The 16,947-nt window shown below is 42.4% G+C and overlaps 1 protein-coding gene across 1 annotated transcript in view; it reads right to left on the minus strand.

The window, feature by feature from the left end:
- The window catches only part of ACAA1 (acetyl-CoA acyltransferase 1), a 98,343-nt gene that overhangs the window by 49,919 nt on the left and 31,477 nt on the right, over positions 1 to 16,947 (minus strand). The window contains exons 3-6 of the mRNA XM_073630687.1: positions 13,057 to 13,114; positions 5,229 to 5,308; positions 3,107 to 3,149; positions 784 to 882 (exon numbers count right to left, since the gene is read on the minus strand). Coding sequence (XP_073486788.1) covers positions 784 to 882; positions 3,107 to 3,149; positions 5,229 to 5,308; positions 13,057 to 13,114 — 280 coding nt within the window. The remainder of the gene's footprint in view (positions 1 to 783; positions 883 to 3,106; positions 3,150 to 5,228; positions 5,309 to 13,056; positions 13,115 to 16,947) is intronic.

Consider the following 16,947-nt stretch of genomic DNA (forward strand, 5'->3'; position numbering starts at 1 on the left):
AGCAACCAGAGCCATTGTCTCCAGTTGCTGTCAGTCACATCCTATGAGCAGAAGAGGGAGGGGAGGGCTGGGGTCAAGCAGCCAGTGAACACACACAGCCAGGTTTGGGATCAAGCCTCCACATCTGCCCCCATAGCAAGAGCTTGCTATAGGGGTGGACACATAAGAGGAGGAGCCAAGATCGAAGAGGGACCCCAGAAGAGGTTTGGGGCTGCTCTGTCCAATACACAGAGCAGATGTGTTTAACATGTTTTGTGACTTTAATAAAAAACAAACAAAAGAAAAAAGCTTTTACAAACGCTTTAAAAATTGTGCAACTTCGGTGTAACTTAAAGAGCCTAGAAGGTAAACAAGGAATGACACCAATATGAACAGAAGGTTGCCACATAATCACAATGAAGCCCAGAAAGTAATAGAAATCTTTTCATCTGATCTTCTATTCCCAACTGCAGGGTTTGGGTTGCATCTGTGTACCCCCAAAGTTCCAACATATCAGAAACAAGTGCATATTTCTTCTCTTTAACAAGCGCCTCTAACTATAGAGGAAAAGCAAGAGAGTCTCTAATAATGAAGAAGGCATAGGAATCTCTAATACCGAAGCTCCCATATCTATAAGCATCGCTATCGTTACTAATGTTAACACTAGAGCACGATGGGATGACTCAGGCGGGTGCAGTGAAATAGGAGGTAAGGTGGGCAGCTAAGATTCTGCAGTAGAAACAATTGACTATAGGTGTTCCCGTAGACACCGAAAGGTATATTGTGATAACACTGAACTCTTACCCCATAGGGATGAGACAGTCTCTAGCTTTGACATCATCCACAATACGAGGGCTGATGTCTCCAACATTTCCAACGCTCCTGAGGCTCATAGACTCCACCCTGAATACACAAATACAAAACAAACAATTGTCATTTTCGGCATCCAGTTATGATAACTTTACCATTTGTGACATGGCAGTACATAACCAACCCCAGTGAGCAGGAGAACTGGCAGAAATGGTATCACACAAAAAAAGCACAACTAATAACGTATATTAAATTTTTGAATTTTTTTTTTTTTTTTTTTTTTTTTTTTTAAGGCTAAGGCGTTGATTTACGAAAAGGTGTAGAGGCTGTGCACTTAGGCACTAAGTGTATGTTCACTTTGCCAAGCGAATGTTCGAAAATAGGGTTACCCTAGTTGAGTGTAAGAGGATTTTAGCTAGCATATGATTTACCTTACTCACAAACATTCACTTTGGAAAGTTAACATTTCTTTGTAAGATGAATGCCACCCCCCACCCTTTTTTTTTTTAAATTAACTCAACCCCACTCTGTGTCCATATTAAACCTTACATAAAAAACAATGTTCATCTGCATATTTCTAGGTTATGTATATATATTATTACATTAAAATGTCTTCTTGTCAGTACAATAATTAGAAGGCAACCTATATAAAACACTATACTACTGACGTTTCTAGAATCTAGAGATTCTAGACACCACACTGGAGGGAACATATACTCAATGGATGCATGTCCATTGTTGGGCTTTGATCTACACGTGGTTATATTTTATGTTTTTGTACTTAATTCTACTCCTTTTTTAACTGTATAATAAAGAGTGTATTGATTTTATGTATTGATGTATATAATCTCTTGGTAGCACATGCAAAGTCAAAATTTTTTGGCCCCCACCTTGAGTAGATGGGAAGGTGTTCTATTGATACCATTATGAGATGGCGCTCATAGAGTAATAGCTATAAAAAGATAGGACAATGCCAGCTCACTGTAGGTATCTTTGGGTAATTTATATGACACTATACTAATTAAAGCAGAACTTCTTTTTCTCCCTCACAGAAAGTATCCTATGTTACTTTTGTTTAAATGTGGAAGGAGACAAAATGATGAGTGCCCCAGACGTAAGGCGTCAGGAGACCTGATCCATATGGTGTAGACGTGTCCTAAGCTCTTTAGATACTGGGCGGAGATAGTAGCTAGGATAAATAAAACTTTTGGGACCACACTAGAACCGGAGGTCAAGACTTACCTATTAGGAAGCTTGGAAGAAGGTAGAGTCCCGACTGGCGCCATTGAAGTAGTGTTGAGATGCCTGTTTCAGGCGCGAAAATTAATAGCACAGAAATGGCAGGCACAGACTCCCGACAGTGGAGAACTGGGTTGAGACCATTAATTCAATGGTTTGGAGCCAGAGGGCAATATGTATTAGGCAGGGTAATCATAGTAAGTTTTAAAGAATTTGGAGGCCTTGGCTGGACGAGATGGGGTGCCCCCTATAAGGGGATGGCGAGAAACTCTCTCTCGTGCCTTGCCACCTACCCGTTCTTGCTTCTCGCCCTTACGTGGCCTTGGATGCTTTTCTCTTTTACAATTCACCTGCCTAGGGAGATGGTTTCCCCCTTGGAAAGTACAGAATCACAGTATATATAAAATAATATGCAGTGGTTGGAGGGAAGCTTTAGAATGGCAAAGATGTTTTTATTACAAATTATGTGAGCAGACTGCAGTTCCTCTTGAAGTTTTCAGACTCTGAGCCGTAAATACCAAAAATAGATAGGTGGGCATGCATTCCTAATTGTGAATAAGGCATGTATTTAGCCAAATAATTCTGAAAACCTGAGTCTTCAGTAAAGGGCGCTCGACTCTATGTTAAATGTGGGCGATGGTAATCGTACACATTAGCAGTGTAGCATCTTTTTTCTCCCCCTCACTCAAATCCCTAAAGACATATTAAAAAAAGTAGGTCTTTTCAGGTTATTTGTTGCTAAGAGTGCTGTAGCTCTTCTCCACTATGCAAAAATACTTTTGACTTATACAAGCAGATATTGGCAACCCCAACTCCCTGCTTAGTACAGTGATGAGAATTGGGTATCCCATCACAGGACGTCAGATGAGAGACATACAGATTATACTGGCAAAAGGTTTTAAAACAGGCAGTTCTCACAATTCTCATTAAGACATTTGCCCAGCATGACCTCTCTTGAAAACAAACAATTGTGTATATCTGTACTGTTATACAAATTAAAACACATCTGCAAAGTTAATTTCCCCACGGGTAACACATTACATTTAGTTATACCATAATTTAATGGTAGTCTCCTTACCCACATGCCAGTCCAATGTCATATGAACCATTTCTGATACCACCTGTAATCAATATAAATGGTTTTCATTCATTTAAATGCTGATAATGCACAGTTCATTATAAAAACATATACATATATATAAAAAATTAAATAGACTGCTTTACATAATCAACATGGGTCTCAGGTATTAATGGTCGGCTGCGACATATTTACATTAAATTATCAGGGGCCCATTTACACTTATGATTTTTTTTTTTTTTTTTAATTCTGAAGGAAACACATCAAAATGCATGTGAATGCACATTAAGGCACATGAAGGCACATGAATGTGCATTGTAACAGACATCAACACACGTCCCTGTGTGTTGATGAGCCTCATGACATGTTAAGGTGCGTTTAAGACCCTGTTCACACATACTGCAGTGCCCTGCTTTTTTACTGCACTGGAAGATTGCAAGGACATAGAAAACAATTTTCTATGTGTCCTGTTCACACCACAATGCTGGTGTCATGTGCAGTACAGTGCTACATGTATGCATTTTAATGCAACACAATGTACCTAAAAGCACACAATCAACGCAACACAAGTCTATTGGGAAAAAATCTTTTTATTATTTTGTCCCTTACAAGGACCCACAGCAATTTAACATGCATAAAAAAGGTGTGTCAAAATGCGTTAAAACATACATCAACACACATAAAAATGCACGCCAATGAAAAAGCAATGCACATGCATTTTTTCAAGCATTTTATTGCACATTTTATTTTATTTATTACAGGTACCTATATAGCGCTACCAATTTATGCAGCGCTTTACTTACTTATATACATACACACACACACACATTATATATATATATATATATATATATATATATATATATATATATATATATATATATATATATATATATATATATATATATATATATATATAAATAAATAAATAAACAAACATTCACATCAGTCCCTGCCCTCAAGGAGCTTACAATCAAAGCTCCCTAACTTACATGCATACGTGAACCCCACGCAGGCACAGGGACAACATGCAAGCACTGTGCCGTGGTTGGAATTCAAACAGATGACCCTGATTGCTAGGCAGAATTGTTAATCACTGTGCTGCCCCACATTTATGTGTGAACAGGCGCTCAATGCATGTGTTGACATGTCGTTTGTGGCCTTTACATTCATTTCAATAAAAAAATGCATCTCAAAACAAAAAAGCATAGGCTGGTAATCAGTTTTTGAATAAATCTTGTTCATATTCATGCTTATCCATTTTCGTTCAGCCAGATTTAAACCTTTCGCTTTATAAAAATTAATTTCTAGTTAAGCCTATAATTGGGGCCGCCATATCTTTGCTCATTGTTTCATAGCGTGGCAAATTGATGCTTTATTGTTATTCTCCCCCCAGTGCAAGTACGTCAGTCTGGCAAGACAGACCAACAAAATGCACACTTCATGAGGCAATTCTGTAGCGTAATTACTGCAGTAGTTCAGCAAAAAAATAAAAAACACAGAACAAAATAACGATAACTAAAAAGAGACGATCTACAATTTTGTATTTGAAATAAAATCAGAGAAATATTAAACAAAAAAAAAAAAATCATATAAAATTAGAAAAGTTCTATAACAATTAACTCTGTTATACCTCTCAAACTGATTACAAAAATCAAATGCTCTCAAATCAGATGTCTCTGCAAAGCAGAAATTAAATACTAGTCCACCAAACATCTTTTTGGTAAAGGGGAACCTTCCCTTTCAGACACTGACACTTCCAGGAATGTCAATTTCCTGTGTCTACTACTGCCCTCAGTGGTCCCTCCCAATGACCCCGGTTATCTATAGGACATAGTGGTGATGTAAGGGTTAGTGGGAGGAACCACTAAGTAGGGAGGGTACACAGATCAACATTCCCAAATCAGACTTTAGATGACACTTTCTTTTCCTCAGTTGTGTTTGGTAAATTGGGCAGCAGGAAACGTATTTGCTTTTTTTTTTTGAGGGGAGATTTATTATTCTGTGCTTGATTTTTGCAACAGGTTCACTCTTAAATTGTGCTGCTCACAGCCACAATCTGAATGCATACACTTACCAGAAAGGCCCTCTTTTAGTCAAGTATAGTACAGGAACTACTCACCTGCTATGTTGATGATGGCCTGAAGGCCAGAGGAACACTGTCGATTCACACAAGATATAGGGACTGTCTCTGGGATTCCACTGCAATGAATATATGAGGTGCAAGAAACTGATCAGTTATTGTAGTCTTTCCATGCTAGTATATAACCAAACAACAGTACACCACTGTAATATTGTATAACCTAAGCTATGACTATGGCCCTGTATCATCCAAAACTACAATTAATGTTCATGCTTGGAAAACCTGATCTCTTATAAACCAGAAACATAAGCCTGTTCAAAGAATGTTCAAACTGCCTCTGCAAGAGGAGGATGCTAGGTGCCGAAATGCGAGAACCCTAAGGCACCAGCAGCACCTAATTAAAGGGGTTGTAAAGATAAAAATTTTTTCACCTTAATGCATTCTATGCATTAAGGTGAAAAAACTTTTGACAGTACCGCCGCCCCCAGCCCCCCCGTTTTACTTACCTGACGCCTCGAATCTTCGCTGCTCGTCCTCATTGCAGCTCAGCCTGGTCGCTGATTGGCTGCAGTGGATGGATTGAAAGCAGCGCAGCCATTGGCTCGCGCTGCTGTCAATCACATCCGATGACGCGGCGCGCCGGGGGGCGGGGCCGAGTGATACAGCGAGCGGCTACAGCCGCCGGCTGTATCACGGGAGCGCGCCCGCAAGCACTCACCACCATGCGAGGGAGCTCGCATTAAGGTGGTAAATGCTTGCGGGGAGGAGCTGAAACAGCCGTCGAGGGACCCCAGAAGAGCAGGTTCGGGGCCACTCTGTGCAGAACGAGCTGCACAGTGAAGGTAAGTATGATATGTTTGTTATTTTAAATAAAAAAAAAAATTACCTTTACAACCCCTTTAATTTAAGTCTTAAAGTGGATGTAAACCCAATTCATGAAATTTGAGTTGAGCACATATCTGTAGTGTTTACTTATCTCTCCAAAGCACTGAGTCCTGTGTCTTTATGCTGCTCTGTTATCAGCATAACTTCTGACAAGCTCTCCTAGACGGGAGATAAAAGCAGCTGAAAATTAGTGTCGAGGGAGGTTGAAGATGTAGATTAGAAGAGAGCTTGTCTTGTCACAGCTCTGAAAGCATCTTCGTTCTTCTGCCAATATGGAGGGGGGGGTGTGCCTTTCATCCAATCAGCTGTCACACAGTGAAAGCCAAGACTACACTGCTACTGCTGAATGAGGAAGTGAAAATTGTAACCCAATGTAAGAATTCTAAAGAATATAGCAATCTCAAGACAGCAGATATACCTGTAAAACGTATGTAGGGAGATTTGTTTGATCTCTGTGTATCATCTGAGGCTGTTCACTTCACTGGGTATATGTGAGGGTTTACATCCAGTTTAAAATTTAGTTTGAACAAGTGCTACAATGCATTTTCAAAACACATTGAAATTCTTGTTCTATTTTTCTTTAGTGTGCATCAACTGAAGCTATAAGACATTAGGCAAATTTCCTTGTTTGCATTGGGCAATGTGCCCAATGCTACTGGTGTGAGTCCTTACTGCTTGTTAAGAATATGTAAACGTCATTGTCCATAGTCTTTCATTTTACTTGGTCCCTGTTGTACTGTGTCCCTAGCAAGAGAGAGCAGTAAAATCATGGCCCTTAAATTGCATCAGCTAAATCTGAAACTGCATTAGTGTCATTTATTAGTGTCTATCCCACTCCCAGTGTGCAGCAGAACAGTTCTACAGCTTTCGGGCTCAAAATTTTTTTTTAAAATAGGGGCTACAAGGCAGTTGAATATTAGAAAAAACAGAATTAGGTACCTGGTAACTCTTTTTCTAAGAAATCTTCCAGGGCAGAATCCGAGAGAGAATTATTTTGTCTAAATGTATTAGGCAGTATGGTTCCATTATAGACAGAGCTTGGATTTTGCTCACTCTTCTGGCGGATCCTAGGGCCAGAAGGAGTGCAGTCTTTAAAGTGAGGTTTTTGTCTGAGCTATTTTCCATCGGACCTTTAAGTACTGTGGCCATGTCCCACGTTGGAGTTCTATACATTTTGGTTGGTCTAGCTCTTTTAAGCGATATTAGGAATCGCTTTATCAGCGGATCCTGTGCTAGTCTGGTGTCCATGACCGAGGAGAGTGCTGCGACTTGTACCTTCAATGTGCCTGGAGAGATATTTTTGTCTGCTCCATCTTGTAGGAAATCCAAAATTGTTGGGATTATCCCTCTGTTGGAAATTGGTTTGTTTCTGTTCCAGGAGACAAACTTTTTCCTTACTTTCTCATAGATAGCCCTAGTTACAGGCTTCCTGCTGTTTAAGATGGTATTGATCACTTTGTCTGACAGCCCTTTGTTCTGAAGTCTTACCCTTTCAGTAACCAAGCCGAAAGCTTTAGGATTCTGTGATTCGGGTGGTTGACTGGGCCCTGTGACAGGAGATCCGGCCGGTCCATCAGTGTCAGTTGAAGTTGTATTCTGAGGTTTTTCAAGTGGCTGAACCATGCTCTCTGGGGCCAGTGTGGTGCTATTAGTATCACCGTTGCTTTCTCTGCCTTTGTTTTTTGAATCACCCTTGGAATTATGGCAGTTGGAGGGAATGCATAACACAGTTGCCATCCCCAGCTTTGGTTGAAAGTATCTACTCCGCTGTTGCCATCTGTGGGGTCCAGAGAGAAGAATATTGGTGATTTTGCATTTGCTTTGGAGGCGAATAGATCTACCTTGGGTACTCCCCATTTTTGAGTGATTTGTGCGAAGGTTGTTTAGTTCAGTGACCATTCTGTCTGTTTTATGGTCTTCCGGCTTAGGAAGTCTGCCAGCGTATTGTCTGTTCCTCTCAGATGAATACCTGATATTGACTTTATGCTCGATTCTGCCCATAGTAGGATTGTCTCCGTCAGCCTCGAGTTTTGGGACTTCGTCCCACCTTGTCTGTTTAGGTATGCCACAGTCGTGGCGTTGTCTAATTGCACCTTTACGTCTCTCCCCTGTATCGCTGGCTTGAATGCTTTCAATGCTTCCCCCACAGCTTTTAGCTCTCTCAAGTTTGAGGAGGCTTGGGACCATTTGGAGGTCCATTTTCCTTGTGAGCAGAGCCCCTCCATGTGTGCCCCCCAGCCTAGGGTGCTGGCATCAGTGGTGATCCTGACTGGATCGGATTGAGCCCATCTGCGCCCTTCGATGTATTGAAGTGGATTGTGCCACCATTGGAGCTTTTGCTTGACTGTGGTTGGAACAGGAATGGACTTGTCTAGGGATGAGTGGCTGCCATCTCACTGAGACAGAATGTAGTTCTGTAGAGATCTCATGTGAATCTGTGCTCAGGTAAAGGCTGGAATAGAAGACGTCATCAGTCCTGGTATGGTCATTCCTTGTCTGATTGTTATGGCATTGGTCCCTCTTAGGAAGGTTATTGCCTGTGTGATTTTTTTTGTTCTTTTGTTCCATTAGGAAAGTTTTTGATAGTCTGGAGTCCAGCACATATCCCAAGTATACCACTGTCTTTCTTGGGGTCATTTGAGATTTTTCTGCATTCACTAACCATCCCAGGTTTTGCAGACAGAGAACAATCTGCGCACAAGTATGTCCTAAGATTTCTGCCGAGTCTGCGAAGAACAGTAGGTCGTCTAAGTACGGTATTCATGGCGACACTAGACCTACAGGATGCCTACCTACATGTCCCCATTCTCCAGTAGTTCTTGAAGCTGGGTTAACCAGATGAATAAAGTCCGGGCTGTGCAGGTGGAAGCTATTGCCGGATTCAGGTTTGCAGCCCCTGCTTCCCAGGCCCTCTTTAGGAGGGCTTCTATTTTCTTATCCATGGGGTCGCTTAAGGTACCTGCGTTGTCAAAGGCCAAGTCAGATTTATTTGTGACTTTTGCCAGAGAGGCATCCACTTTGGGGCATTTAGCCCAGGTTTTGGTGTCTGTCTCTGCAAAAGGGTATCTGCGTTTGACTGTGGCTGGTGTGAATAGTTTTTTCTCTGGGTCTTCCCATTCTTTTTTGACTATGTCTGGTTTGGTGTACAGGGAATGTTCTAGGTTTTCTGAGTTGTAGCCCTTTGTACATCGTGTCATGTATTGTGAGCTCTGCGTTTTTTTGTTCTTTAATGCCTAGCGTGTCAGCTATGGCTTTAAGAAGACTATCCGTATCTTCTGAGGGAAATAGGTTGGCCTCTGCAGTGTCATCTTCCTCATCAGAGTCTGAGCAAAGTCCCTCCGATTCAGATTGTTCAGATTCATCCGAATCCTCTTCTTGCTCTGACTGTTCCCTGTTACCTGCAGGAACGCATGTCCCGCTGGTAGATGGGATACGGGTCTGACCGATACTTGATGGCGCTTCTAATTTTTCAATAACTGAGCGTAGTGGCACCATGGTGCTCTTAATTTCTTTCTTGAAAGAACTGAGCAGATCTTTCAAATACCCCTGCGATACTTTGGCCACCATTTTGTCTATACATTTCTGACATAAGGGTTTTTTCCATTCAGGGGAAAGCCGGTGGCTGCATGAAGCACATGTTTTGCCTTTCCTTTCCTCAGGGGTCTTTGCCTGAAATCAAGCATAGTAAAAAAGGTCCCCGTGAGGTAGGCGGTTAAAAGCTGCCTGTAAGTAGGCAGTTTTGTAGTAAGGTTAAGACAGAGGTGACTCTGGAATATTCTGGCTTACCTTGGAGCTGTCTTGGCTCGCAGGATCTGCAGGGCAGGGTGGAGAAGCGTCAGACATGGTCAGCCACCAGGATCCTCTGCTTAGAGGGGCCTTTTTAACTGCTTCCTGCTTAAGTTCCGGCCCCGCCCCCAGCTGACTCCATGCAGGTTGATGGATATACCTGCACATGCCGCTGCAGTCGGTGTCCTTTTTTCTGGGTGCCCAACAAGGAGGGGGACCCTGCTGCAGTATATATATATTTATTTATTTATTTATATTAGAGGTCGACCGATATGGGTTTTTCTCTGGCCGATGCCGATATTTACAAATCGCGGTGGCCGATGGCCGATATGTGATGCCGATTTTTTTTGGGCCGATATATTAGGCCGATTTTTTTTCTTTTTTTTTTACCTTCATCTCATAAAATCTAACAGTTAGACCCCTTTCACAATGGGGCGTTTTTCAGGCGCTTTTGGGCTAAAAATAGCACCTGTAAAGTGCCTGTCAAACGGCTCCCCTGCAGTCTCAGTGTGATATCCTGAGTGCTTTCACACTGAGGCAATGCGCTGGCAGGATGTTAAAAAAAAGTCCTGCAAGCAGCATCTTTGGAGCGGTGTATACCACCACTCCTGCCCATTGAAATGAATGCGCACCGCTGCCGAAGCGCCTGCAAAGCGATTCGGCAGCGGCGCTTCAGGGGCGCATTTAACCCCTTCCTCGGCCGCTAGCTGGGTTATAAGCGCCCTGCTAGCAGCCGAATAGCGCTGCTAAGATGATGGTAAAGAGCCGCTAAAACTAGCAGTGTTTTACCGTCAACGCATGCCCGCTCCAGTGTGCAAGCAACCTTTAGTGATACGGAAATTTTTTTACATTTAAACATTTATTAAACAAAACAAACCTCCAATCAGTTCACTTGTATGTAGAATTTAGATAAAAAAAATATAAAAAAACACCTCTCTTAAATATTAAATACACAAAAACAGGTAATCAAAACTTCTGGATGAAAAAAAATGGGCTAACTTTACTGCTTAGTTTTTTTTTTAATTTATTAGTGTATTTTCTTTTAAAAAATTGCATTTGAAAGACCGCTGCGCAAATACCGTGTGACATAAAATATTGCAACAACCGCTATTTTATTCCCTAGGGTCTCTGCTAAAAAAAATATATATATAATGTTTGGGGGTTCTAAGTGATTTTCTAGCAGAAAATACAGGATTTTTACTTGTAAGCAACAAATGTCAGAAAACATTTAGTCTTTAAATGGTTAAACTGAGAGCTTCTACACACAGAATTTAGTTAATTCATAAGTGTAAACATTGTATCCTTCAGGTTCTTTTTATCAGATTTGGCAGGCTGCCCAGAGAGGGGGAGAAGTCGCTTCACACAGGCAACTTGCACTGACTTCTATTACAGAAGTCTTTTGCAAGTCGCGCTGAAGCTATATCGGCTTTTTTTATCAGCACAATCGGCCGATGCCGATTAAGTAAAAAACACCAAATATCGGCCGGCCGATATATCGGTCGACCTCTAATAAATATATATATATATATATACACACACACACACACACACACACACACACACACACATACATATATATATACACACTTTTTTTTTTTTCAAAATTCCCGCCCCCCGAAATGATGACGTCGCCGGAGTCCCGCTCTGTATCTCATGGCAGCGGGCTCCGGGAAGATGGCCGCTGCCCCCGGAAACGGAAATGGCGTCAGCGCCATTTTGGTACACCCCGCAGAGCCTCCACGAGGGGAGGCTTGTTCTGCGGAGTGGGTAGGACGCCGATCGCGGCGAAACTAATGGCAATCGGGTGGGCGGCGGGCGCAGACATCCTGCATGACACAGAGGACACAAATTACAGTAGAGGGACACCTACCCGTCCAGCGTTGGGGGGTAAGCCATCCACCATACCTCTGTACCCCTTGATAAACTGCAGCAGGTGCCTTGGTCAGCGGCATGGGGGAAATGACAGTGCACCATTTCAGCTTGGGGGGATGATTGCAGACCCCTCTGCAGGGGTGAACTCTCAGGCAGAGAATTGCTGCTCAAATTTGCTGCACCTGCTCGCCCTCCCAAGGCCCGCTGGGCTGAATGGGATGCTAGCAGGGGGTCTCCTGCAACTAGCACAGAGACAGAAGTAAAATAATAAACGTTTCTTTTGCAGCTCATGTGGTTCCGGAGGAAACACAAAACAACTGAGGCACGCAGGTAAGACTGTGAAATTTATAATCGTGGACTAATGTGTTTCCTGTTTCAGGGAGGAGGAGCCTATCTCTCGGATGCTGCCCTGGAAGACGATTCGAGAAATATTATAAAAAAAGGACCGAAAAGATGGCCATTCCGGGCTGTCTCAAATCTGCTTCACTGCTCCTGTTTAGCACTGCCTGCCAGTGTGACTGAACTGATTAATGTCCTCCACAGCATTTAAGGGTAAGCACACAAGGGTTTTGAACAAATTTAGTTGCAGATTCCTTTTTGTTCCTTCTCTGAGGAAACAGCTGTTTATTCTTCTGTCTTTTGGGTACAGATTGTGAATAGAGTGACTTTTTCATTATTGATCAGCTGATGCACTTGCGGGGCTCTAATGAGGAAACCTGCAGTGTCTGCACACCTTTAGAAATGATTAACCCTTTAGGAGCATCTGACCACAAATTAAATTTTTGCTGCAGAGGATGCCTAAAATCTGACTTTCATCTTTGTGTAGATTTCTGGGAAAATCAGTAAGCCAATCACACAAGCAGGAAATTACATTTCTGGGGGAGTTCCATACACAAACTGTGTACGGAATGCCTCCAGTTTGCCATATTGCACTGAATTTTACAGCTCTGCAGATTAAAAAGGAAAGGTAATTTTTAATAACATTAAAATACAATATCACATGTGTAGCAATTATATTTGCTATATTATTTTTATTTTACTGGCTATATTTTTCCCACGAAAGTGGGCACAGCTATTGAACAGCTGTTTAGAATCATTCATTAATACAACTGTTTTTTTTTGGCCCTCGAAAATTTGTAAAATATATGATGTGGTCCAGTTTGGAGACCCCTGCCCTAAAGGATAATCAAGCTGTAGTCCCAAAATACACAATAACACAAGAAGTGAGACAGCTCTAAATTTCTGATATGATTAAAAGGTATTTTTTTGTATGGCTATTGAACAGCTATAACAAAAAACGAACAGATAACACACACACACATACCTAAAAAACTGGGCAGCTCTAGCAACGACAGGTCCTGCGCCAGGCTGCAGTACATTTCCTAGAAAGATGAGAAGAAGAAAAAAAAAAAAAAAAAAGATTTAAAAAAAATAAATAAATAAAATGTAATCAGGTACATTTTTGGGGGGTTTTAGGAAATGTTTTTTGACAAAACAAACATGCAGAAAAAAAAAAAATACAGAAAGATTCTCTGAAATATACAGGGAGTTGAAGAATTACAAGGTAACACTAAACTAACAGTTCTACACAAAGCAAGTATGTACTATAATTTTCACAATACAAGTTCCTAAGCAGAAGAGAACAGCTGAGATAGACAGTATATAAAACAGTGTTAACCAGTGGTTTGTGTATTCATTGATAGGCCTACTGTCCACCAGTGCAAGGCCCTGTCAGGACAAGGTTACCTCTAGTCTCCAAAGCTGAAACTTAGAAATAAACACCAGAAATCAGCGTAACCAACAGTCCCATGAGAGAGAGAGAAAAAAAAAAAAAAAAAAAGAGAGAAAAAGAGAGAAAGAGAGAGAGAGAGAAAAAGAGAGAAAGAAAGAGAGAGAGAGAGAAAGAGAGAAAGAGAGAAAGATTTTACAGCTACTATCTGAGCTAGGTCTATCCAGGACTGCAGAGGCAGTAAAGCCCAATACAATTGTGACAATCTACGATGGTGGCAAAATAATAACCATTTGGAGTTTGTCCTCCTACTGATCCTCCGAGATGTCACCTAGGTCACATTCATAGTGAAGATACAGTGTTTTAGGCCTTTTTTTAATGCTGGTAATGCCCCAGTTGATAAACCTCAAATAACTTTTGTTATGCCATAAAAATGTATTTTTTGCATAAAGGTAAAAAACCTTGCGTGCTCAGCAGCGCCCCCAGCCCCTCCTAAAACTTACCCGAGTCCCATCCCGATCCAGCGATGTGCTCTTGGCTCTCCCTCCTCATTGGCTCCCACCACTGTGAATCACATCCAGCAAGCTAATGACCAGAGAGTGGAGGCGGGGCCGAGCCATGCTCTGTGTGTGAATGGACACAGAGCCGCAGCTGGTGAGCGAGCCTGCTCAGGTGCCCCCATAGCAAGCTGACTGCTGTGGGGGGCACTGGGCAGAAGGGGGGAGCCAGGAGAGTCGGTGGGAGACCCGAGAAAAGGCAGATCGGGGCTCCTCTGTGTAAAACTATTACACAGAGCAGGTAAGGAAGAGAGAAGCAGGGATAAGTGATAGACTCTGTAGTGCGGGCAAATCACTTAAGGCAGGGGTCAGCAACCAGTAGATAGCGGACAGGTGAGTGGTAGATCACGATCTGGGCTTGCTGACCCGTCATTCCAGAGTATCAGAGTGCAATGCAGAGGGACTACTTGTAAAGTTGGAGCTTTAGTAGGGAGCAGGAGAAGCATAAAGCTGATGCCTCCTCTGTAGTGCTGGCTCATGTCCAATGTGGAGTGATACCAACTGCACTCCATCTCTTATCCCGGCTAGCGGTCTCCAGCAGCAGGAAAGAAGAGATCTTCAGGTCAGTGTGAAGCAATACACTGGGCATAATAGTATAGGGCTGCTTTCCCACTGATGTACTGTGGTTTGCCCACAACATGGATGCAGTGTACCTTTGCTGTGCTTAGCCATAGACTTTAAATTATACCCTGCGAGCTTGGTGCACTTTCTGAATGCAGGAGTTATGGTGCACTTTCAAAAAGTGCACCACACCTGCAGTCTATGGCAAACCCCAGGACAGTTGCAGATGCACTGCACTGCACCTGCAGCACATCAGTGTGAAAGCAGCCTTTTTAGGGGCTCAGAACAGTAAGGGCTCATTTACATTTTCAGTTTGGTGGGTGGTAAAACCCCATAGCTTAGACGTGTTTTTATTATCCCCCTCCCAAACTGCACACACTTTAGCTGCATTGGCCAGGGGTATACACATGTCGCAGCCGCAGCAGGAGTTATACGCCCTGTCATAGTTGGTGGGTGTAGCACCTGCCAAGCATGACCCATTCAAGTGAAAGAGGCTGCACTGCAAGTGCCCTGCAACCTTGTGCAGTACAGAAAACAAGTGGTTAAAGCAGGCAGTGTTGTGTTGCTTTCTCACCACCTGCTTTAACCCCTTGGACCCTGAAGAAACACACAGTTGTGGGGCACTTGAATGGGTTGTGACTGGCAGGCGGTAGCACCCACTAAAAGAAACAGTGGGCTTAATTGCTGCTGTGGCATGTGTACACCTTTGGCTGCTGCCTCAGCAGCTAAAGGGGATAGGGATTTGGGGTGGTAAAATGGCAACTTAACCGCAGGGTTTTAGCCCCCCCTCACATTTACGTGTGAACGAGCCCTAAAGGTACCGCTGCCGAATGCAAATAAGGGCTCATTCTCAAGTGCAGCAGACACTGATGCTCCTCTAAAAAGCAATCAGAGTGTGTTTGAAAAGTGGTGAGGAGGTGATATATTGCCTCCTCCCCGCCTCATTTAAACTCATGATTGCCAAGCAATGCACACGATTGCGACGCGGTAGTACGGCATATGGAGGTTTAAATCCGCTGTGAGGAGGTGACAATGTGCCCGGTGATCTTTGACTTCTCTCATGTTGTTCAGGTAGATCTCCACCTTTTTAAGGTTGCCCTGGCTTAAGGCATGCTGCTGCTGCTTCCTACTTAGCTTTGTTTGGCACCATGTGTCATCCTATCTTTCAGTCTGCCATACAGCAGTCTCCCTGGCCTCCTTATACAACTTAGACATTGCAAGTGGGCATGCCAACAGCAAGCGGCCACTGGAGTGGCACAGCAGGATATGTTTAGGATGTAGGCCAGGATCTTCTGTTAGACACATATGTTTACATTGGTAGCAGATCACGCAATGCAAAAAATGTTCATTATATAAACTTTACTTAACTGTTCATATACAGTACATAAAATTTTATTTCAAATAAAGCTAAACTGCGGTAACTACACTGAGCAAAATTATAAAAACTCAACACTTTAGTGTTTGCCCCTACTTAGCATGAGCTGAACTTAAAGATCTACGACTTTTTCTATGTACACAAAAGGCCTATTTCTCTCAAATATTGTTCACAAATCTGTCTAAATCTGAGTTAGTGAGCACTTCTCCTTTGCCGAGATAATCCATCCACCTCACAGCATGATTATTGCACAGGTGTGCCTTAGGCTGGCCACAATAAAAGGCCACTCTTAAATGTGCAGTTTTACTTTATTGGGGGTGTTCGGGGGGTCCGAAAACAAGTCAGTATCTGGTGTGACCACCATTTGCCTCAAGCAGTGTAGAACATCTTCTTGGCATAGTTGATCAGGTTGTTGATTGTGGCCTGTGGAATGTTGGTCCATTCCTCTTCAATGGCTGTGCAAAGTTGCTGGATACTGGCAGGAACTGGAACAGAACACGATGTTGTATACGCCGATTCAGAGCATCCCAAACATGCTCAATGGGTGACATGTTGGGTGAGTATGCTGGCCATGCAAGAACTGGGATGTTTTCAACTTTCAGGAATTGTGTACAGATCCTTGCAACATGGGGCCGTGCAGTATCATGCTGCAACATGAGGTGATGGTCGGGGATGAATGGCACAACAATGGGCTTAGGATCTAGTCACGGTATCTCTGTGCATTCAAAATGCCATCAATAAAATGCACTTGTGTTAATTGACCATAGCATACGCCTGCCCATACAACTTTTGCGCAAACCAATCAATATACGCTTATTGCAATTTTTTTTACCAAAAACATGTAACAGAATACATATTGGCCTAAACTGACAAAGTTTTTATTTCAACTTTTTGTGGGATATTTATTATAGAAAAAAGTAAAAAATTGTTTTTTTTCCAAAAATGTCAGTCTTTTTTGGTTTATAGTGCAAAAAATAAAAACCTGCAGAGGTG

This window comes from Aquarana catesbeiana, linkage group LG05 (genome assembly GCF_042186555.1).
Source record: "Aquarana catesbeiana isolate 2022-GZ linkage group LG05, ASM4218655v1, whole genome shotgun sequence".
Classification (NCBI taxonomy): domain Eukaryota; kingdom Metazoa; phylum Chordata; class Amphibia; order Anura; family Ranidae; genus Aquarana; species Aquarana catesbeiana.